The sequence below is a fragment of the Phoca vitulina genome, unplaced genomic scaffold (assembly GCF_004348235.1).
Source record: "Phoca vitulina isolate PV1807 unplaced genomic scaffold, GSC_HSeal_1.0 scaffold97, whole genome shotgun sequence".
In the NCBI taxonomy this organism is placed as follows: Eukaryota; Metazoa; Chordata; class Mammalia; order Carnivora; family Phocidae; genus Phoca; species Phoca vitulina.
Window position 1 is genome coordinate 152,350 of NW_022589800.1, and position 19,992 is coordinate 172,341.

Below are 19,992 nucleotides of genomic sequence, written 5' to 3' on the forward strand. Positions count from 1 at the left end.
AATTGTAGATGGAGTAAGATTTTTTTAAGGCCCTGGTCACTTCCCTCACACCTCCATCTCCATCTCTCAAGAATGTTCTATGTACACTTTTGAGGGCAAAAGGGTAAAAGATACAAATGCTTCTGATATCTATTTAGCTGATTTCACCCAAATGCCTTGGGCTTGGGGAATGTACCTTTGTCCTCCCTCACAATTAGGGCTGGCACAGGGGTTGGGGCCTTGGTCAGAGGGATGCTCTGGCCCCTGCTGACTCATATTGGGTGACCATCACCTTAGAATGATAAGGTAATCCAGTGACCAGGGAACTTCAACCTTTATCCTTGGTAGAAGACTCTCATTCACCTCCTTTCTTGCCAGAGCCCACCATTTGGGAAGGGGAAGGCAGGGGCTACTTTCTGAATTTGTTTTATTGGGGGTAGGGTGTACTCATTTATCAGCACTCAGGAGGGTCATTCTGGGCTCTCATGTTTTCTCCCTCATCTCATTACACATTAACTGAAAACAGGACAGATTCAATCACACCTGCCCTCTGGCCCTAACCCTTATCCTCCTAATCCTCATTCCCCTGCCCCTGATTTCAACTCCTTTCCCCTTTCTTCTGTTCCCCAATACCTCTCTACCAAGCTGCAGTGAAGGGGATAGGGCTGGGGAGACAAAATCTAGCCACAGTGGGACAAAGTTACCAAGGGCTGAAGGCTTATATGTCAGGGCTTTCTGGAAGAAAACTAGGAATCCTGCTTCCCGCAGCACTCAAATCCAAAGACTGCTAGCCCCAGACCCCAAAAGAATGAGAGTTGAATAAGCCTGAAGTATACCCCTTGGCCTCCACTAAGACCTGCACCCCCTGCCTCCCACCTCATCACCATGATCCCCCACACGCGTGTCCTCTCCTCCCCCATTTCTCCCACTTGTTTACTCCAACGTGGCCCCTGCCCCAATGGCGCTCTTCCACAGTCCTTATCACCTGACAGGGGGGTGGGGAAGCAGAAATATATATAGCTCCCATCTCCCCAGCCAGGCCAGACACAGACAGCAAGGGCAGAGACGCCGACCAGGTAGGGTAAGGGAGCGAGCGGTGTGGCCAGGATCCAGAGCGGACCAGGTTTTAATGGTGGGAAGCGAAGGAACCAGGGTGGAGTGGGCACCTAGGTAGGGGTCTCTGGGGGGGGGCTGAAGCTCATTCCTCCCGCACCCCCAACTGTTTCCAGGCCACCATCCCCACTGTTACCACCATGAAGCTGCTTGCCTTGGCTGTGCTTCTCCTCGCCGTCTGTAGCCTTGAAGGTGAGTGTGATATGGAGAGGGGTCCCAGGAAGGAGAAGGTGCCCTTAGGGGTCCTAGCTACCCATCTGCCTGGGCTCCTATGCCAGAGTGCTCCAAAGGAAGATCACTCCCTCTCTAAAGCTCAGAAAGCTCATCCAAAGACCTGGAGCTGGGTAGCTGTTTGGGGAGGGGGCTGAGAGAGGGGGCTGGCTACTGACAGAGGTATGGCAGGAGGCCAGGACTCATTGTTGGGGACCCAGCTGACGAGGTGTGTGTGTGTGTGTGTGTGTGTGTGTGTGTGTGTGTGCGTGCGTGTGCAGGGGCTTTTGTTCGGAGACAGGCGGAGGAGCCGAATCTGCAGAGCCTGGTCGCTCAGTACTTCCAGACCATGGCCGACTACGGCAAGGACCTGGTGGAGAAGGCCAAGGGCCCAGAGCTTCAGGCCCAGGCCAAGTAAGTCTCAGTGAAAGGGGCTCAGGGGGTGCACCCAGCTGGCTCAGTCAATGGAACATGCAACTCTTGATCTCCACGTTGTGAGTTCAGGCCCCACATTGGGTATAGAGATTGCTTAAAAATAAAATCTTTAAAAAAAAGAAAAGAGAAGAGAAGAAATAAAGAAAGGGGTTCAGGAACCAGGGAGCTATAGAGAGAAAGAAGAGAAGATGGGAGGTTGCACAGAAGATGGAACTCAAGGGTGAGAGTTAGAGAGGGTGAGGTTTAAGTTGGAGAGAATAATTCCTTTGCCACCTTGTAGATCCCAGGGACCTCTTGGACAGATAGGGCCAGCAGGAACTAGGCTTTGAATTTCTCTCTCCAGAATCTGTTCTTCTACTCAGTGGAGGGCTTGCCTCCTCTCCTGGGAGCATTGCCATGCCAGGATGGACCAGGCCCTAGAGTTTGGGGAGCCGGGTCTCACCTCCCACGAGCCACGAGGCCCCTGCCAGCGCCTACAGTCTAATCCTTTGAATACACAGGGCTTACTTTGAGAAGACGCAGGAGCAGCTAACACCCCTGGTCAAGAAGGCCGGAACTGACCTGATCAACTTCTTGAGCAATTTCATGGACCTCAGAACACAGCCTGCCACCCAGTGAGGCGTCCAGACCATTGTCTTCCCTCCCCTGCTGGCCCCTAGAACCCCCACTGGCCAGGTCTGGAGCCCTCTCCCAACATGCTCCTTGTTTTCTACAATAAATACTGAAGGAGTCAGGTGTGAGCCTGGTGCTTTGGGGGACTGGGAGAAGTAGGGGTATTGGTGAGGGGAAGACCGAGAGGCCTGCTCCTGCTAGGAGAGGGGTTTGGTGTGAGGAGTGGAGGGAGGGATGAAGAGACAGATGGTGGAAACAACGGGGAAGTGGTGTCTGTGATTCTTCTCCATGCCTGACGCATCTTCCCCCAGCCTGGGATCTGCTCTGCACAAGGGACGGTGAACAGCAGGGAAGTTTCACAAACTGAGGCCCTAGACTACTGGAGGTCACAGGAAAGGAGGGCACCCCCTCCCCCAGAACTTCCTCTTGATCCTTCTATGAAGAGGAGAAGGCTTCCCATAAATGAACCCAGAGATGTCAGCCGAGACCCTGGCTTCCCTTCTGAGCCAGGGGAATACCATGCTTCCCCCCATCCTACAGAAAAGATAGATTCACTCTTCTTCCCCAAAAGTGCTCAAACCCTCTTTCCATTTAAAATCTCTCACCTAGACCCCCTGTCTGGGGAACACATATTCCAAACCTCTCCCCCTATTATCTGGGTGCTAGTCACAGAACTGGCCGGGTGGTCAGATCTGGAACTCATAGACATGAGGCCGGCTAGGGGCCAGACAGGTCTCCTGGATTAAATCAAAATGGAGTGGAAATCAGGCTGGGCCAATGTGGGAGACTCACAATACCAAAGTGGAGCTCAAGGAAGAGGAGGCATCTTCCAATAAAAGTTTGTTCCCACTTCACACTTAAAGCAGTTACCTCCCTGGCTCATTTCTCATAGCTCATCTGAAATCACTGCTTCCCAGACACCAGACATGGCTCCAATTCCTTCCGTGTATCCATCAGTCTTCAGTCTGGCCTTCAAGGCCCTCACCACTCATGGCAAGTTTCTTCCCTAGTTTCTGTTTTTCTCTCACGTGGCAAGATGTGTGGGGACAAAGAGAGCTCAGTCTGTCACTTGCAAGATGCCCTTGGACAGGTTAATTAACTTCAAAGAGCTGGATCTTCCTCCCGGGGTCAGTGAGCAGATCCAACGGTGCAAGAGAGCCAGGAACCATAGTGGACGGTGTAAGTCGCTGTGCAGTGCTGAGTCTTACCCAGTACGGGTGGCGCCAGGGGTCAGCCCGGGGACCTGAGACCCATTCTGCCGAGGCTGCTGGGTCGGAGGTAGGACCTGCGGCATCTGATGGGATGCAGGAAATGCTGCCTCCTGGCGGAGCCGGAAACGGGACCAGCATGGACCTGACCACGGCAATTCCTTAGTCACCCGCCCCGGCACTCAGAGGAGCTGACCTCCCATCTAGACCCCATTGCTCCCCTTTGCCTTACCCACCTCCAACCCTTACCTGGCCCTCTAAGGTCCCTCTTGCCCCAGAACCCACTGAAAACTCACTGTTCCCATAAATCCTTCCATCAGGGGCGTCACACGAGGCTTCATCGGGCCATCCGCTCTGCGTGTTTGGCGTCTCAGCTGTGCTAATGCCCAGATGCGTGCGTGCTGGGAGCTGTCCCCACGCTGCTCCCTGAAGCTCACTCTGATCCGGGTTGGTGACTGGTTGGGGTTGCACAGCCAGGCTACTCCACAACCCAACCTTGGTTCAGTTGCCGGACACGGAAAGCCAAGCTGGGTGCAGACGTCATTTCTTAGGTTCCGATGTTTCTGAACGTGCCCAGACTCCCGACACCTCCCTCCCTGTTCCAGCTCCATGCCAGCGGACCTGGGGCCGAGGGTCTCATCCCTGCCCCAGCCACGGTCAGCTTTCACCCCTCGAGCGAGCAACCTCGCCCCGACATCTACCAGACTGTGAGCTCTGTGAGGTCGGGGGCTGGTTACTCAAAACGGCATCTTCGGTCCCCAGCCTAGCACCTAGTAGAGGCTGAATAAATATATGGTAAATGAATAGAGTCCAGGTTGCGGCGGCTTTATTGGTGGTACTCTCTTTCCATTGTTGAGTGGGAGTGGGAGACGGGAAGGAGAAGGGTGGGGAAAGGTGGTGAGATTAGAATATAAACATTAATGATTAGCATCCGAGCAGAGGTCTTCGGTGGGGAGGAAGAACCACTGGTGTGCAGTAATGGGGGACATAGCATCATTAAAGAGGTGGCCAGCTGGCTTTAATGGGAGGCAAAGGAGACGCCGACCTGAGGGCTAGGAGAACTAGGAGGGGAAGGAGGTGGCCAAGGGCATCTGTTCTAAAGTTACTGGGGTGGTTTCTCATGCTTCAGGGTCTCATAAGTCTCCTGGTTCCGGGTGCTCAGGCCCTGGAGGTGGAGGTCAGAGGATGGTCAGGAGCTTGAGCCCATCGCAGGGCTCCCACCCACCCCCATAGACCCCATGTCTTCCAAAGATCACACAAAACCCCACCCTCTTCTGCTGACTTCCCAGGACTGGGGGGTGGGGGAGAAGGCAGGTTCACTCACCGTGTAAATGCCATCTGATTTCTGCGGAGGCAAAAGGGACAAGGCATTAGACACCCACGCCTCCTGCGGGGTCCCTCGGCCCCTTCTTCCCCACCCGGTGAGGTATGTGGCCAGGGCTGGCTGGCCGCTTGGGCTAGAGGGCACTGGGGGCTCCGGGGCATGGATGCCCGTTGGCCCGCGTGGCTGCAGATGCACACACACCGCATACGACTCTCACGCACTCAGTGTCACTGTCCACTCGCCCTTGTCGCCTGCTGAGTATTTTACTTGTGACTTGGCTCGGCGGCGGGGTGGGTAGGGGAAGTGGGAGGGGACCTGGGAAGCTTGGCGTCTGTAGCCCTGACACCCGGGCGCAGGAGGGGCCATACCTCGAAGCTGGTTACAGCTGCCTTCCGCACCTGGATCTGGAGCGGGGGAAAGGTCATCAGGAAAGGCGAAGTGAGCGGCCCAGCCCCATCCCCCCCAACTTTGCGGGGGACCCGTTACCCCCGCTCCTCAAAGCCGAGCCCAGCCCTCCCAGGCCTCCCGCCAGCCCCTCCCCCAGCCTCACCTTGAGTCTGCAGTAGAGCAGAGTGAGGACGATACCGTACAGAAACAGGATGGCGTCCAGGATATAGCAGAGCTGAGGCTCTCCCAGCGCGGCTGAGGGGACAGAGGGTGCCCGCGGGGTCAGGAGCATCAGGCAAGGTCCGGCGCTCAGAGGACAGGACCGGAAGGTGGGACAGGGCCTGGTGGGGAGCCTCCCCGGAGAGACACTTGCTCTTCCTCCCTGGAGCCGATTTTTCCCAGCTTTCCCCCTTCTCCTCACCCTGGGGCAGGGCTGGCCAGGAAGTGGGGGGCGCTCTGCTGCCTGCTCTGATGGAGCTTACAGGCGCTGAGAGCCCAGGAGGGAGCCCCCTCAGGGCCCCCCGCGGCCCCCAGCCCTCTGGTTTTCGCTCTGTCAGTCCCTCAGGCACCACTGAGCTCTTCACAGCCCTCAAGGGACTTATTTGTGTTCACTGGGCGAAGACCAAAACCTCAGCCCAGAGCGGTAGGGTGAGGGCCATGCAATGACAAATTTCACTGAAGAAACCACAGGAGTGTCTCTGCTAAGTCCTGTGACCTGTGGCTGAGGGCTGGACAGGAAGGATGTGAACCGAGGGAGGGAGGGAAGGCAATTACTCGGTTATTGGTCATCTCTGAGCCTCAGTCTCATCACTCTCCGGCCTGCTGTAGGGGGCTTGAAAAGGGGAGAACAGGTATCTGCTTTCCTAGGCCTTCCAGATCCCGACGGCTCTGCGCACGGCCAGGCGAGCGTCTCTGCCCAGGCTCCGGGGGGATGACCACAAGCTGGATTCCGTCTCTGGGCACTCTGCCCTGTTACTCACTCACTCTGGGCCACAGAGAGAGGAAGTTTTGTGCAATTTAAAAAATCAAATAAGGTCTGAGCACCAGCCTCTATCGGGCCTCAGTCGCTATCTGAAGGGCTCACAGGCACGTGCCATGACGCCCTTTTGCACAATATTTCATAAATCGAAAAACTACCGGCTGGGGGGTTGGGGGGGGGCACGACATCATTATCGCCATTTTACCGAGGATGAAACGCAGGCTCGGGAAAGCTAAGTAACTCCTTCAGGGCCAGAGGGCTACGTGACAGAACCGGCACTCAAATCCAGGCTTTCTGCTTCCAGAGCTCGTGTCCTAACCTGCCTCGGTGCCCCCGCTCTGTCCTCATCTGGTGACAGCATGCCGGCACCAACGGGATCCTTCCCTCCACCTCACAGCTGGGCTGCTGGACTCCCCGGCCGGTCTCTTTCAATTTCCCACTTCTCTGAAGTTTCACGACCCCCCTCCTCCCCAGCCCCCAGCTGTAACCCTCGTCAAAACACACACACAGCGAGCCCAGAGCCAGCAAGACGTGACAGTTCAGAAATTGAGTGACTGACTGGAGCCTTGGGCTGCTGAGACTGTCCCGTGTCTGCCTCCATTTCTTGGCTGGTGCTCAGGCCTCTAGAACCGGGCATTGCGTGCTGCACACCCCCCCCCCCCCCCCCCCACCTGTTGGCAGAGTGGCCCAGGCAGGTGATGACCCAGAGAGGCAGAAAACAGGTCTACTTTGACCATCCTTGCCTCACTCCCAAGCCGAAGGACAGGCTCCCGCCTTCCTAGAGGGGCTTTATGAATATTATTATCCAGCTAGAGATCAGCTCCCAGTGGACTAGCCCAAAGGCACCACACAGGAAACGCTGATCGCGGGAAAAGGAGCTTCTCCCCAGCTTTTCATGTCATACAACCATTCCCTCCCCTGCCAAACTGAAGCTTTCCCGGTGATCAATCCTGAAAAAGTAAGGAGACGTGAAAGGAGGGAACTAGGACTCTTGTGCCCTGAGGGGGACCAGAAGGGACCAGCCTCAAGGTCTCAGTGCCCATCCGAACCCTGCGCTCACCTGTCATCCTTTCCCGATCTGCCCCTGCCTCGGCCCTCAGACGACTGCCCTCGATTCCCACCCTGGGGCCCAGCTCCTGAGCCCTCACCAGACCCTCTCACCTGCTTGTTCAACCAAAAGGAGTAAGAGCAAGACCACTGCTGGAATCATCTTGGGCAGGGGGCTGAAGGGCCGTGAGCCGGGGATCGGACGCTCTGCTGCCACTGCGCAGCTGTGCTCGGCGGCTCCCTGACCACAGAGTTCCCCCCTTCCTGCCCCGCCTTCCCCCAGCTTTGGCCCCTTCCCCTTCCTGCACCAGAGCCCGGGCGGCTCCCGGAAGGCCAACTAAGGGAGTCAGATCTGGGTTCTCATGCCTCAGTCCTTCGGTGACCAAGCCCCAGGCACTGAGGGATGGGGGGGCGGGCGGGCGACGCCTGTGCTGGAGAAAGGCTAAATCGGCCATCACCCCGTGTTCAGATATACATCTGGAATAAACTGTCCCTTCAGGGTCCCTGAGACCCCACCGCAGCCCTTTCCCTTCCACGTGGAATTTTACCCCCGTCTTGATTGGAGAGGTTTACCAATTTGTGTAGGCAGCCAAGTTTGGGCAGGGGGAACTGAGGGGAAAAGAGGAAATGGGGAATGGAGAAGTGGACAGGCCAAGAGTCAGAGAAGGGGGTGGAGATGAACGGGAAAAACTGGCGATAACTGAGTTTCACAGAGAACTGGAGGGTTAATTCACATTCTTAACTTTTCCAACAAAGTCAAAGACGGTAAGATACCGAGAAAGACATATCAGAGGTTTGGGCAGAGCGGCCAGAAGGCGGCTAATTTATTATAATTTCTCCTTTTCTAGTACATGCACAGAAAGCCTGACGGCTGAGTGTTCACGGTGTGCGCGCGCGCACACACACACACACAGTCCCTGTCCAGGGACGGCCAGGCTCCGAGGAGGAAGCAGACAGGCAGGGGGATCAAATGCTTTCCCCAGCTCATCGATCCACTTCTCCAAACACAATATCTTGGGTACCTAAGAGATCAGCGGGAGGAGAAAAAAAGCGGTGTTATCAAAAATCCAGAACTCACGACTGTGCCCAGCGGACTGAGGAGCTGAGTCCATGCCCAGTCTCTGCTGAACAGCAAGCGTTCGGTTTCTGCCCCAGTTAGAGTCCCACACTCCCTCGTCTACGGCGTCTTGTACCTATGATAGCAACAACATCCGCCAGCATGTGTCCCTTCGACATCTTGTCCAAACCAGCCTGGAGAGACGGAGACAGCAACAGTGGTGGCAAGATTAGCGGGGTGGGACGAGGAGGAAGGAAAGTTCATCAAAATCTCACCCAACGTGACTAATGACGGATTGATTCAGTGGAGTGAGAATCCCTGGGGCTCAGTTCTTACCAGGTGGGCAAAACCAGGAGCCTTGATCTTGCATCGGTAAGGGCGGCTGCTGCCGTCGGACACGAGGTACACCCCGAACTCTCCCTGTCCGAGGAAGAAGGTTAGCTGCCTCCGTGAACAGGAAGAACACTCTTCTCTGCCAGTGAAGCCTCTCTACTCACCCGCGTGTCCCTCTCTCGCTGATGCCCACGCCTCTATTTGCGCACCTGTCTCCAGCCCCCCAGGCCCTGGGCTGCCTTTTCCTTTCCCGACTCTCCTCACCTTAGGAGCCTCAATGGCAGTGTATGTGGCCCCCGGAGGGACTTGGTAGCCCTCCGTGTACAACTTGAAGTGATGGATCAATGACTCCATGGAAGTCTGGAAAGAGGAGAAAGGGAGCAGCAGTGAGCCAGATCCAAATGTCTCCCAGGCCTTCCCGCAGCACAGGAAATAACCTGCCCCCTGGGGGAGACTAAAACCCACACTGTGAGCAAAAGAGGAGTCTACGGGAGGTTAAGACTCCCACAGTGAATTCTTTCAAAGAGGAAACACGAGAAGTAGGGCGCAACCCAAGGACACTCATCCCTGGCTGCCCGCCCCTCCCACCCTCCCCTCTCGCCAGAGCCAACCTTCATCTCTGCTCGCTTAGGGGGAGACACTTTGGCATCATCAACCTTGATCTCCCCGGCAGGCATCTTGTTCAGACACTGCACGATGATTCGAAGGGACTGGCGCATCTCCTCCACCCGACACAGGTACCTGAAGGGGATGAGGCAGGTTCAGAGCATCAGATGTGAGGATGCCCTTGGCCGGCCCAGAGGGCTGGCTGACTTGTTATCTCCCTCTTTTCTCCCAGTGCGGCATCTCTGCCTGCCTTGGCCGCCCCGGTAAAAGCTCTAGTCTTCTGGTTCTGGTGCTGGCCCCTGCCCCAGGTCCTCTCCTCATCTTCTCAGCCCATGGCCTGTAGTAGTCCCCTCTTCAATTACCCTCTCAGACACTTCCTGGACTATAGAACGGGGCAGGGTCAAATTGGCTCGAAAAGAAAACAGAAGCCAATCTTACTCAGGGCCAGTAAACAGGAATGGAATGTGAAGCTTAGAATCCAGTGTAAAGAGCACCGGATCAGGAGGATTCTCGTCTCAAGCACCACGAACAGGATAATCCCAGGCCAATCTCTAACTTTTACGCCTCAGCTTTTTCAGCTATAAGAATGCAGCCCAAACTAGTTCCATCTAAGAGACGTGAGGGTAAAAGAAATGGCTCTGAACAACAACCTAGTTTAACAGACACAAGAGCTCCAGGAGCTGTCGGAAAATACGGGAATAAAGAAAGTAGCCAAGAGAAAAGTCAGACAGGGAAAAACAGCTGCAAAATGAGCTGAGACATCTGGGCCTTACCTATCGTAGCAGTCCCCTCGAGAGCCAATAGGAACATCGAAGTCCACCTGGTCGTAAACATCATAGGGCTGCGTCTTCCGCAGGTCCCACTGGATGCCTGAGCCCCGGAGCATCACGCCACTGGGGAGTGGGACGGGAACAAGGGTCCCTTTCCATGAACCAGGAAAGGAGGCGCACTCTCTTCCTTGGTCTCCCTGCCCCCCAATACACACACACTCTGGGCGCGGGATCTAATCTCAGAGCACGGCACGGACGGCGCCACACCTTCCTGAAGCCAAGGTATTAGGCTGGAATCCCCCCACCCAAGCGCAGAAATCACATTTCTCTCACCTAAACCCATAGTTAAGCGCGTCTTCGGCTGTCACAACCCCAATGTCAACTGTCCGATTTCGCCAGATCCTATTGTTGGTCAGCATCTATTGATCAAGAAAACTGGATGTGAACGCTCTTTATAACTCTCTTCAGATGCCTCTGTGGTTCTTTACGAGGGACTAAAATCCCACGAGCCTTTCTTGAGGGGAAAAGAGGGATTTTCCCCACTGGCTGCTATCTTACCTCTTCCAACTCATCAACCCGAAGAGAGAAGTTCTTAGAAAACTCATAAATATCATCCAGAAGCCCAAGGGGTAGGTCCTAGGAGCCAAATGGAGAACGACAGTGAGCCGGGCTCAGCCTCCCTGCCCCACGGCTTCAGGGTCAGCGGTTCCACCGGCCAGCGCTGCCCTCCAGTGGCCATGGAGGATATAGGCGTGGGCTGGGAGTTTGGGGAAGGCAGGGGAGCTGGCTCACCTGGTGCACACCTCCTGGCCGGACGTAAGCAGCATGCATCCGAGCCCCGGACACGCGCTCGTAGAATTCAAACATCTTGATAAGACACACTGGGAATTAGTGACAAAGTCCTGGGCCCCAAGTCCAGCAACATGCTGGTCCACTCCCCTGCCCCCTGCCTTCTGGTACCCAACCAACCCCTCACGACACAGAGTTCCTTAAGAATAGAATCCAAAGGGACGCCTGGATGGCTCAGTCCTTAAGCGTCTGCCTTCGGCTCAGGTCATGATCCCAGAGTCCTGGGATCGAGCCCCACATCGGGCTCCTTGCCCCGCGGGAAGCCTGCTTCTCCCTCTCCCACTCCCCCGGCTTGTGTTCCCTCTCTTGCTGTGTCTCTCTCTGTCAAATGAATAAATAAAATTTTTAAAAAAAGGACTAGAACCCAAGTTCGGAATGCCTGGGGGGCTCAGTGGGTGAAGCGGCTGCGTTCGGCTCAGGTCATGATCCCGGGGTCCTGGGATCGAGCCCTACATCGGGCTCCCTGCTCAGCAGAGAGCCTGCTTCTCCCTTTCACTCTCCCTCTGCCTGCCGCTCCCCCTGCTTGTGAACTCTCTCTCTCCTCTGACAAGTAAATAAAATCTTTAAAAAAGAAAAAAGAACATAACCCAAATTAATTAGACCTTCTTCCTTTAAATGTTCTATGTTCTCTCTCCTTTTAATCTCGTCTCTCCTTCAAGAACCTTCTCTACTTCTTGTACCCCCTTGCCTATCCTATCCTCCTTCTCTTACCTTCTCCCTCTCTTCAAACATCCAGAAGAAAGGGGTCATGGCCCCAATGTCCAGGGCATGTGTAGTCACAGCCATAATGTGGTTCAAAAGCCGCGTGATTTCTCCAAACAGCACTGTAGACAGGTGAAGACAAGAAGAGAAGGATAGGGGCGCCTGGGTGGCTCAGTCATTAAGCGTCTGCCTTCGGCTCAGGTCATGATCCCAGGGTCCTGGGATCGAGCCCCGCGTCGGGCTCCCTGCTCTGCGGGAAGCCTGCTTCTCCCTTTCCCCCTCCCCCTGCTTGTGTTCCCTCTCTCGCTGTGTCTCTCTCTGTCGAATAAATAAAATCTTTAAAAAAAAAAGAAGAGAAGGACATAGGAGCCAAGGATCGACGCTGACACAGCAGTTGTGGGCGGAGCCTGGGGTCTGCATACTAAGCTTGGGTGCGATGCTCCTAAGCTGGGCAGCGGCCGGGGAGGGCCACGGGAAGGTGATGGGGCTTACCTCGGATCCACTGAGCCCGGGGCGGAGGCTGGATATTGAGCAACTTCTCCACAGCCAGTGAGTAGGCCTGTTCGTTGCACATCATGGACACGTAGTCTAGCCGGTCAAAGTATGGAAGGGCCTGGGAAAAGGGAAGAGCGTGGGTCACAGCTAACGGGCCAGGAGCCCTCAGCCAGCCACCAAGAGCACTGCTCTCCACGGGCATCAGAGTTAGTGCTGCACAAAGCCTTCCAGTCCCCGGAGCTGAGCAAGGCAGCAGCCAATACCAGTGGTACATGCTGGGAAATGGTTAAAAATCAGATCTCTGAAGGGCTGGGAGGGAACCCTATGTGTTGTGTGTGCCAACTTCCACGGTGAAACTCCACTTCGCAGGGCCAGCTGTAAGCCACGGAACGGAACCCGGTGCTGGGTAGAGTAGCTCAGCACTGTGTGGTACTTCTGCCAAGCAGATACAGTAACATAACTTCAGAGCACCGCAAAGCAAAATAAGAAAGGGATGAGCTTTGAGGACTTCTTACCTTTTGATATAATTTATTAAACTGCGAGCTACCATAATCTAACTTTTAATAATGGCTCTGTTTAACAACTGGCTCACAAAATTCCCGAAAACTTAACCATCTGTTCCTGCGGGCCGGTAGGAGCTACTCCAACGTACCTCTGGTCACACTCCTCCGGCCCACAACAGTCTCAAACAAGAGTGCCTCTCTGAGGCACTGGAGGAGAAAGGTAACCAGTCTTAGGACTAACTGGGTGGGAGTGAGGGATTTAAGGAAGACAGAGCCCCGAGAAGGACTGGATTGGCTTCTGATCGGGGAGAAATGGTTCTTTCCCTAGAATGCCAAGAAAGCCAGTCAAGCCGTCTGCCGAACCCGCTTCAGCTTCCAGGAAGGAGGCGGGGCTGGGAGGCCCGTCTTTGGGACAGCCAGTTCTTGTCCTGATGTCACTGTGACGTGGGTTAATGCTGCAGGGTTTAGCTCCATACTCTCTGGGACCAGGCACCATCCCTGCCTGCACTCTCTGGGGGGATCACGTCCTAGTCAGCTGGTTGTATCCTACCTCCGTCACCCTCTGTGAGCAAGACCTTTCTTCATGACAGTAAGAAAAAACTTCAGATGCCTGTCCCAGCTCCAATTCCTTCCAATCTGACCCTCATCACTTGGGTCACAGAGCTCTCCTAAAAACGGCACACAGCCACAAACTCCCTCCCGGTCACTCTGACTCACTGAGTGTTTCGAAAACAAACTTAAGACAGCTGGAAGATACAAGAATCGGCTGTTAATCCTAGGAAGCTTACGTCTCCTCTCTTCCCCTGTCCCCAGGGACACCGGCTTTGACGTCCTACTAGGATATAAGAACAGGGAACCTGAGGCACTAGAGAAAGGGTAAAGGGGCCAGCCAAAAGTCATCCGGAGAAAAGCTGGGGTGTAGCTCTGGCTCCCAAGCATTTCTGCTGGATAAACCAAATCTAGATGGATTTCAGTCACGCATCCCCTGGAACATCCCTCCATCTCCCCAAGACTGTCCTCATGTCCTCAACACCCTCCTCCCTGGGGCTTTGGAGGGCAGCAAACTGGCAAAGTCCCAGGCCACGGCATCCCCAGGTCCCGTCAGCAGGCCCCTGTTCACCCCCACACCTGCAGATAAGTCTTGTATTCAATGAGCTTCTCAGTGCCTCGGTGCAGCAGGCCGATGTGGGGGTCACACTTCCGCACCATCTCCCCACTCAATTCCATCACTAGTCGCAGGACACCGTGAGCTGCTGGGTGCTGGGGCCCAAAGTTCAGGGTCAGGTTTGTCACCATTGTGTCCTTTGGAGGGTCCACATCTGAGAAGTGGGAAAGAGTTCAGAGCCAAATGGTAATTCCCTAGAGAACCCCCAAGAGACAGCAAGGAGTTAGCCTCTCCCTATAGATCTTCCATGTCACCATTCCACACCCTGTTAATTCCCTAATCGCCAACATAACCAGGAAGAAGACCATTACATGGGAAAAAGGGGAGGAAGATCTAAATTTTTTGACAAGAGGAACCACACACGAACCTTACTCTTTCCATGTCTCCCAGATACCTTTCTAAAGATGGTAATACTGGGGGCACCTGGGTGGCTCAGTCGGTTAAGCGTCTGACTTGATTTCGGCTCAGGTCATGATCTCAGGGTCCTGGGATCAAGCCCTGCATTGGGCCTGTGGTCAGCACAGAGTCTGCTTGAGGATTCTCTCTCCCCCTCTCCCTCTGCCCCTTCCCCCACACGCACATGTGCTCTCTCTCAAATAAATAAATAAATATTTTTTAAAACCCCAGAGATATTACTAATATCATTCATATAGTCCTTATGTGCCAAGCACTACCCTAAGCACTGATTTTAATTAATTTAATTCCCCTAACAACCACATGAGTAGTGGGTACTATTATTATCCTTATTTTATTGGTGAAACTGAAGCCAGAGAGGATAAATGACTTCTCAGAGAGCTAGCAACTGGCAGTCAGGACCGATCTCAACCTGTTCAGCTCCACAGTCCACATTCTTAACCACTATGATACACTGCCCTCCTAATCTATCTGATGAATGCCCAGCCAATCAGGAAATGCATACTTAATTCTTACTACTACCGAATGGCAGTGTTTACCCTCAAAAAGCATAGAGTTTAATTTGGGAAGTAAGTACATGTGAGGAACGAGTAAGAGAGACCAAATTCACAAGGTACCAAGTAAATGGCTTAGCCGTTAAGTATTTAAAGGAAGAAAAGAACACTGTGAAGACTTCATGAAGGCAGGATATGAGCTGGTTCTTAAATACAGGGAGATAAAAAACTTGATCAAGGACTCCTACATGGATTTGTACTCGGGTCTATGTGACTCCAAAGCCCATGGTGCAGAATTTTGGTTGAAAAGTTAAGCTCTGGTTTCAATTCTCTGCTCTCCCATTTACCAGTGAATAAAGTGCCTATTTCATAGCATCACTGTAAGGATTAAATGGGATCATAACATGAATCAGTTAGTGTAGTGCCCGGGACATGGTAAGTCCTCTGTAAGTGTTGTTACACTTACAATATACTAATATTATAATATTAAGTATACTCAAACAGGTAGACAGAAGAGCATCCCGGGCTATGGAATCAACAAAGGTGAAATCTTGAAACAAGGAAGTATCTGTGGAACTCTCTATCTACCAAGAGGCAGAAGGTGAGTGTTGGCAGCCAGGAGGGGGTAGTGGTTCAATTATCAGTATCATTAATAACAACACTTACAGAGGACTTACCATGTCCCAGGCACTACACTAACTGATTCATGTTATGATCCCATTTAATCCTTACAGGGATGCTATGAAATAGGCACTTTATTCACTGGTAAATGGGAGAGCAGAGAATTGAAACCAGAGCTTAACTTTTCAACCAAAATTCTGCACCATGGGCTTTGGAGTCACATAGACCCGAGTACAAATCCAGGTAGGAGTCCTTGATCAAGTTTTTTATCTCCCTGCACCATGATTTCTTCAAAAGTGGTATAATACTAGTATCGCTCTCATGGAGTTGTTGCAAGGACTAAGTGAAATAATGCACACCAAACACTTGACACATGGTAAACACTTGGCTACTGTCACTGTTAAGATTTTTGAAAAGTAACTGGAAGTGCTTCTGAAGGTTTCTGAGCGAGAGAATGAATGCCATGGTAAAATGATGTTTGGGGAAGATGAAGGTGATTACATTGTCCTGCATAGCTGGAGGGGGACCAGATCAGTGGGCAGGAACCCAGTGAAGAGACCCCTGACTAATTAAGGTCTAATACAAAATAGATCTGAACAAGAAAGGAAAAGATGATCTGATATGTAACATTATAAAAGAATCTGCATGGTTTGGTGACTTCTTGGATTTAGACAGGGAGGGCAAGAGAGAAAAAAGAGCCAAAGATGACTAAAATGTTTCATTCCTGAGAAATTAGGAGAATGTGGGTACCACTGATCAAAATCAAAAAGTCACAAGGAAGAGCTACTTCTGATGGGGGCAAAATGCTTCGTAGTCTGGAAGATGTCATTTGAGTACCAGTGGGAAAAACCTTTTCTACCAAAGGAAATGGAAATATATTGAACCTCCAGAAAAAGCTGAAGCTAAAAATATAAATCTGGTAGGGATCTCCAAGGGCTGACTAGGACCTACTCTTTTTCTCCTGGGATGTTCTTCCTTTCCTTCTCTACTTGATAAATACCTGCCCTATTATCAGTGTTCCTGTGTTTGTTGAAGCGCTGGTGAGAGAAGCAAAAAGGGCGAGGGCGCAAACTTGCCTTGACAGAGCTCAGGAGCACTCAGAAATCAGCTTGGGACAGGGATGGCTGTGAGTCGGGACAGCGGCTCTGGGAACTCACCATTCCAAGGTGGAGGCTTCCAGTGGGCTGTTTCTTTGGTGGGGTACATGACAGCTCCCCCAAACTGCTCTGCCCATTCCGCATCTGGCTGCCATTGCCGAGCACCTCTGGGGAGTTAAAGACAGATCCTAGACACAGGGCCTCAACAGCGCTTGGTTCCTCTGTTCCCATGCACTCCCGGGTGGGCCCAGGGAAGGGCCCTGGGATTCCCCAACACCAAGCCCCTGGCACACAGTGTAGCTTTAGCAGAACAAGCTGGAACTCCAGACGTTCCATTCCTACTAACAACTTACTCTTGCAATCACTGCACCCATCAGCCCTGTGCACGCAAGGCTGGGGATCCTAGCTCCTTCAACTTCTCATCACGTTCGCATTTCCACCTTGGGGAATGTGAATGCAAGCAAGGTGTGTATTCAAGGTCAACCGAAGACGAAGAGGTGTGCGGTGCCCGTGCAGGGGCGGGGGAGAGGGGCATGCTGGCTCCTTGGCTCGGCCCGGGTGAGGCCTGAATGATGTCCTGGGGACCAACGGGGGCGGGGGGAGGCCGTTGGGGGAGTTGTCTGGGTTTGTGTTCCTCCTTTAACCCCATCAGGAGTGCTTCCCTCTTCTCGTCTGAGGAGCCTTTTCACCAGCCGCACGCCGCCCTCGCACGCCGCCCACGATGAGGTTCGGGAGAAGCAGCGGGGCACGAGGGCAAGGTGACACTATCACTAACGTTCAGGGGCAGGGTCCCCCGGCAGCTGGTTTCACCCCTCTTTCCTCCCTCGGCCGGAGCGGGCGCCACTGCATCCTGGAGCCCGGGACAGCAGGCCTGGGCGAGGGGTCACAGGCCTGGGTCATTCTTTCCTAGGGGGTCACGGGGCCCGCGGAGGCGCCAGACCCGAGAGCCGCTGGCGTCGGGGGCTACGCGTCGAGCGCCGCCCGGAGTCTCACCTGCTGGGCTGAACCGGCAGCCGGCCCCCGGGCCGCAGCGCCCGGGCCGCGACGCCCCGGAGGCTGCGCAGAGCCCTCAGCGCCGCCATCTTGCCCCGCCGCGGACTGCGCGAAGGAGAACGGGCGGAAGTGCCTCCTGCGCGCCTCCTCGCGGCTTCACGCCTGTTGGCGCCACGGGGCCGCCCTCTTGGAAGCTGGCGGGGCCGCCGCCGCGAGCCGGCGACATCCGGGTTCTGCGCCCACGCTTCGCGTTCGCTCTCGGAGCGGCGGCCGGGCGCCGTGCTTGTCGCTGCTCGTGACTGGCTCGCCGAGGCGGGAGCCGGAGAAACTTACGGCTCCCGCGGGGCCCGGCGCTCGCTCGCGCGCGTGCTTCCCCGCCTCCCGCCCGAGCCCCGCTCCCGGTGGCGGCGGCGGAGCCCGGCCCTCCCGGACAGCCCCAGGCTTTGCGGGGTTCCGAGCGGAGAAAGCCCGCTAGTTACGAGGTGGCCCAAATGGGCTAGGGAACGGGGGCCCCAGCGCGGCTGGGCGGCTCTCAGAGCTCCCGCCAAACCGAAGCGAAGAAAGAGGAGGACGCCAAGGCCACCAGCACTGGAGCAGGCTGCTGGGTGTAGAGGAGCCACCTCCGCCCAGATCGGGAGCGGGGGGGGGGGGGGGGCTCTGGGGACCCTGATGTCTGCCAGGTTTCCAGAAGCTGCAGAATGACAGACCCAGGAAGCGCCCTTGGAGATGTTTCGTCCCCTACTTCCATCCTGGGTCAAGTCCTCTTCCCCTCATGTCTTTCTGACCCTGCCTTAGTCCTAGTGCCACCAGGAGTCTGATGCCAGTTCTGTAGTGGAAGAGACCAAGAGTTTTGCAGCCTTGGAGGCTAGTTCCTGTTCGCTCCCTCTGCTTCCAAGCGCAGCTGCAGCTGGGCCACCCGTTGAGTTTGCACATGCCTCCCACTCTGAGCCTGGAAAGAGGCAGTCCCCAGATCGATCCCCCCCAGACAGGGTCCCTGAGACAGCCCACCAGCAGTGCAGCAGGGTGGGGCAGACAGACCAGGAAAGTGGCAGAGAGGGAATTCTTAGCTGTGAAGAAAGAGGGGAAAGCCAGACTTCTAGCCTGGGAGTTGACCTAATGGGAACCGTACCAAAGGGTGGGGCCATATCCCTGGCTGTGGGAACTGACTGGAACCGGGGTGGACTGGGCAGCCCCCACAGCCAGGCAGAGGCTCTCCCTCATTCCCCCCCACCCTTTCCCTGAGCCTGCTCTCCCTCTGTAGTTGGAACACAGTGACCGTGATGAGGGGGCAGGGCGATGCTGGAGGTATGGGGACTGCGTTTATTTGCCCTAATCCAAGCTGGGAGAAGTCAGGCTAGAGTCCGGGCTGCTTGGCCCTGGAGGCGACTTGAGCTGGGACGGGGGTGAGGGCTCCTGGGGGGCTACCTAGGACACTGCATCTTTTGTGCCTTCTCCCTGCAGCCAACACCCCCACACACTGCTGCTGTGACTCTAAGGCCCTTTGTCTCTCACTGCTTAGTCACCCCCTTTGTCCTCATCTCAGATGGGGGGTTGGAAAGGGGCAGTAAGAGTCCTCTGGTGATAGCTCCTCTTGCCCCTGCCCCTTCTGGTCTCCTGTCCTTTGTCTGACTCCCGCAGCCCCAACCCCCTCCAGAGTTAGGACCAGGGTCAGGGCACGTGGTGGGGAAGAGGTAGGTCTGGCAGTGGTGGGCACCAGGGCAGGTATTCATGACCTGAGCAGGAAGGGAGGGGGAAAGGAAGCATTCTGGCGGATATGATCTGGGAGACAGGAGGTGACAAGGCAGAGAGTGGGTAGAGGAATGGGGGTAGGGGCAGGTGATGTGCCTCTGGGAAAGGAAAGGGACCGCTGACTGCATTCTCTTTCCTGGGGATATCCTGGGGAAAGGAGTGGCCATAGCATTGAGTGGGCAGAAATTGCCCCTACTTCTGTACCCTTTACTTCCTTATCTCGAGAGTCCACCCCCAAGACCTCTTTACTGAGTTCTCTCCCGTCCAGAACCAAACCAAGGGAATCATTTGGCTGCCTTGTCCCACCACTACCTCTTCCTCCCCAGGCACTCTCCCCACCTCAGGCGCTGGGTTCCCGTTTCTCAGTACGCTAATTTCCCTCTGTACACAGTGCATCCTCCACCTTCTCCGTGTCCCCTGGGGAATGAGAAATAAAAAATTACTAGATATTCCAGGAGCGACTGTGTTCTCAGGGCAAGGTGGGGCCAAAAGAGGGAGCCAGGTGGGGATTCCCTAGGATGGATTGACTTTGGGTGCATCTGGGTTTCTAGGAGAGCAAGTCTTTCTGTGCTGGGGGCTGGCTGACTTGAGGCTGGGGGAGGGTTTGGGGCAGTTGGGAGTGGGTAGGAACAGGGCCAAGAGCCTGGGGGAAGCTACTGGGAGCTGGGCCAGGGAAATGGGGAGTCAGGAAGTGGGGAGGGGGAGCCCTGGGGGGAATGGAGGCGGATTGGCTGTTCTGGGCTTTGGAGGGGGTGGGTAGTGGTAACTCAGGAACAGGGAGCCTGAAGGAGAGGAGTGTTAAAGAAGAGGAGGTGCCACCCTGGATCCTCCTTCTATAAAGGAAAAGTCA

The 19,992-nt window shown here is 54.8% G+C and overlaps 3 protein-coding genes across 3 annotated transcripts; 1 reads left to right on the forward strand and 2 right to left on the reverse strand.

The window, feature by feature from the left end:
- Positions 1-1,027: 1,027 nt before the first annotated feature.
- On the forward strand, positions 1,028-2,470 carry APOA2 (apolipoprotein A2). The gene is made up of 4 exons (XM_032397255.1): positions 1,028-1,055; positions 1,209-1,284; positions 1,584-1,716; positions 2,238-2,470. Exons 2-4 carry the CDS (start codon positions 1,233-1,235, stop codon positions 2,353-2,355), a joined length of 303 nt encoding a protein of 100 aa, XP_032253146.1. The 5' UTR covers positions 1,028-1,055; positions 1,209-1,232; the 3' UTR covers positions 2,356-2,470.
- A 1,891-nt stretch (positions 2,471-4,361) lies between these two features.
- FCER1G (Fc fragment of IgE receptor Ig) lies at positions 4,362-7,539 on the reverse strand. Its single transcript, XM_032397237.1, has 5 exons — positions 7,409-7,539; positions 5,432-5,523; positions 5,250-5,285; positions 4,882-4,902; positions 4,362-4,722 (listed from the first exon to the last, which is right to left on the reverse strand). Exons 1-5 carry the CDS (start codon positions 7,455-7,457, stop codon positions 4,660-4,662), a joined length of 261 nt encoding a protein of 86 aa, XP_032253128.1. The 5' UTR covers positions 7,458-7,539; the 3' UTR covers positions 4,362-4,659.
- Positions 7,540-8,094: 555 nt separating this feature from the next.
- On the reverse strand, positions 8,095-17,520 carry NDUFS2 (NADH:ubiquinone oxidoreductase core subunit S2). The gene is made up of 14 exons (XM_032397202.1): positions 17,394-17,520; positions 16,461-16,567; positions 13,738-13,928; positions 12,104-12,224; positions 11,621-11,733; positions 10,853-10,927; positions 10,619-10,696; positions 10,394-10,479; positions 10,064-10,183; positions 9,296-9,425; positions 8,949-9,044; positions 8,688-8,771; positions 8,488-8,545; positions 8,095-8,316 (listed from the first exon to the last, which is right to left on the reverse strand). The coding sequence occupies exons 1-14, from the start codon at positions 17,480-17,482 to the stop codon at positions 8,279-8,281; spliced, it is 1,386 nt and encodes a 461-aa protein (XP_032253093.1). The 5' UTR covers positions 17,483-17,520; the 3' UTR covers positions 8,095-8,278.
- Positions 17,521-19,992: the final 2,472 nt, after the last annotated feature.

Excerpts from the sequence above, each read along its gene's own strand:
- FCER1G (XM_032397237.1), bottom strand. The coding sequence starts at position 7,457 with ATGATTCCAGCAGTGGTCTTGCTCTTACTCCTTTTGGTTGAACAAGCA. Across the intron at positions 5,524-7,408 it reads CCTTTTGGTTGAACAAGCAG|CCGCGCTGGGAGAGCCTCAG; the intron begins GTGAGAGGGTCT and ends CTGTCCCCTCAG. Across the intron at positions 4,723-4,881 it reads AATCAGATGGCATTTACACG|GGCCTGAGCACCCGGAACCA; the intron begins GTGAGTGAACCT and ends CTCCACCTCCAG.
- APOA2 (XM_032397255.1), top strand. The coding sequence starts at position 1,233 with ATGAAGCTGCTTGCCTTGGCTGTGCTTCTCCTCGCCGTCTGTAGCCTT. Across the intron at positions 1,285-1,583 it reads CGCCGTCTGTAGCCTTGAAG|GGGCTTTTGTTCGGAGACAG; the intron begins GTGAGTGTGATA and ends GTGCGTGTGCAG. Across the intron at positions 1,717-2,237 it reads GAGCTTCAGGCCCAGGCCAA|GGCTTACTTTGAGAAGACGC; the intron begins GTAAGTCTCAGT and ends TTGAATACACAG.
- NDUFS2 (XM_032397202.1), bottom strand. The coding sequence starts at position 17,482 with ATGGCGGCGCTGAGGGCTCTGCGCAGCCTCCGGGGCGTCGCGGCCCGG. Across the intron at positions 9,045-9,295 it reads CTAAGCGAGCAGAGATGAAG|ACTTCCATGGAGTCATTGAT; the intron begins GTTGGCTCTGGC and ends TCCTCTTTCCAG. Across the intron at positions 8,546-8,687 it reads CTCCTGGTTTTGCCCACCTG|GCTGGTTTGGACAAGATGTC; the intron begins GTAAGAACTGAG and ends CCGTCTCTCCAG.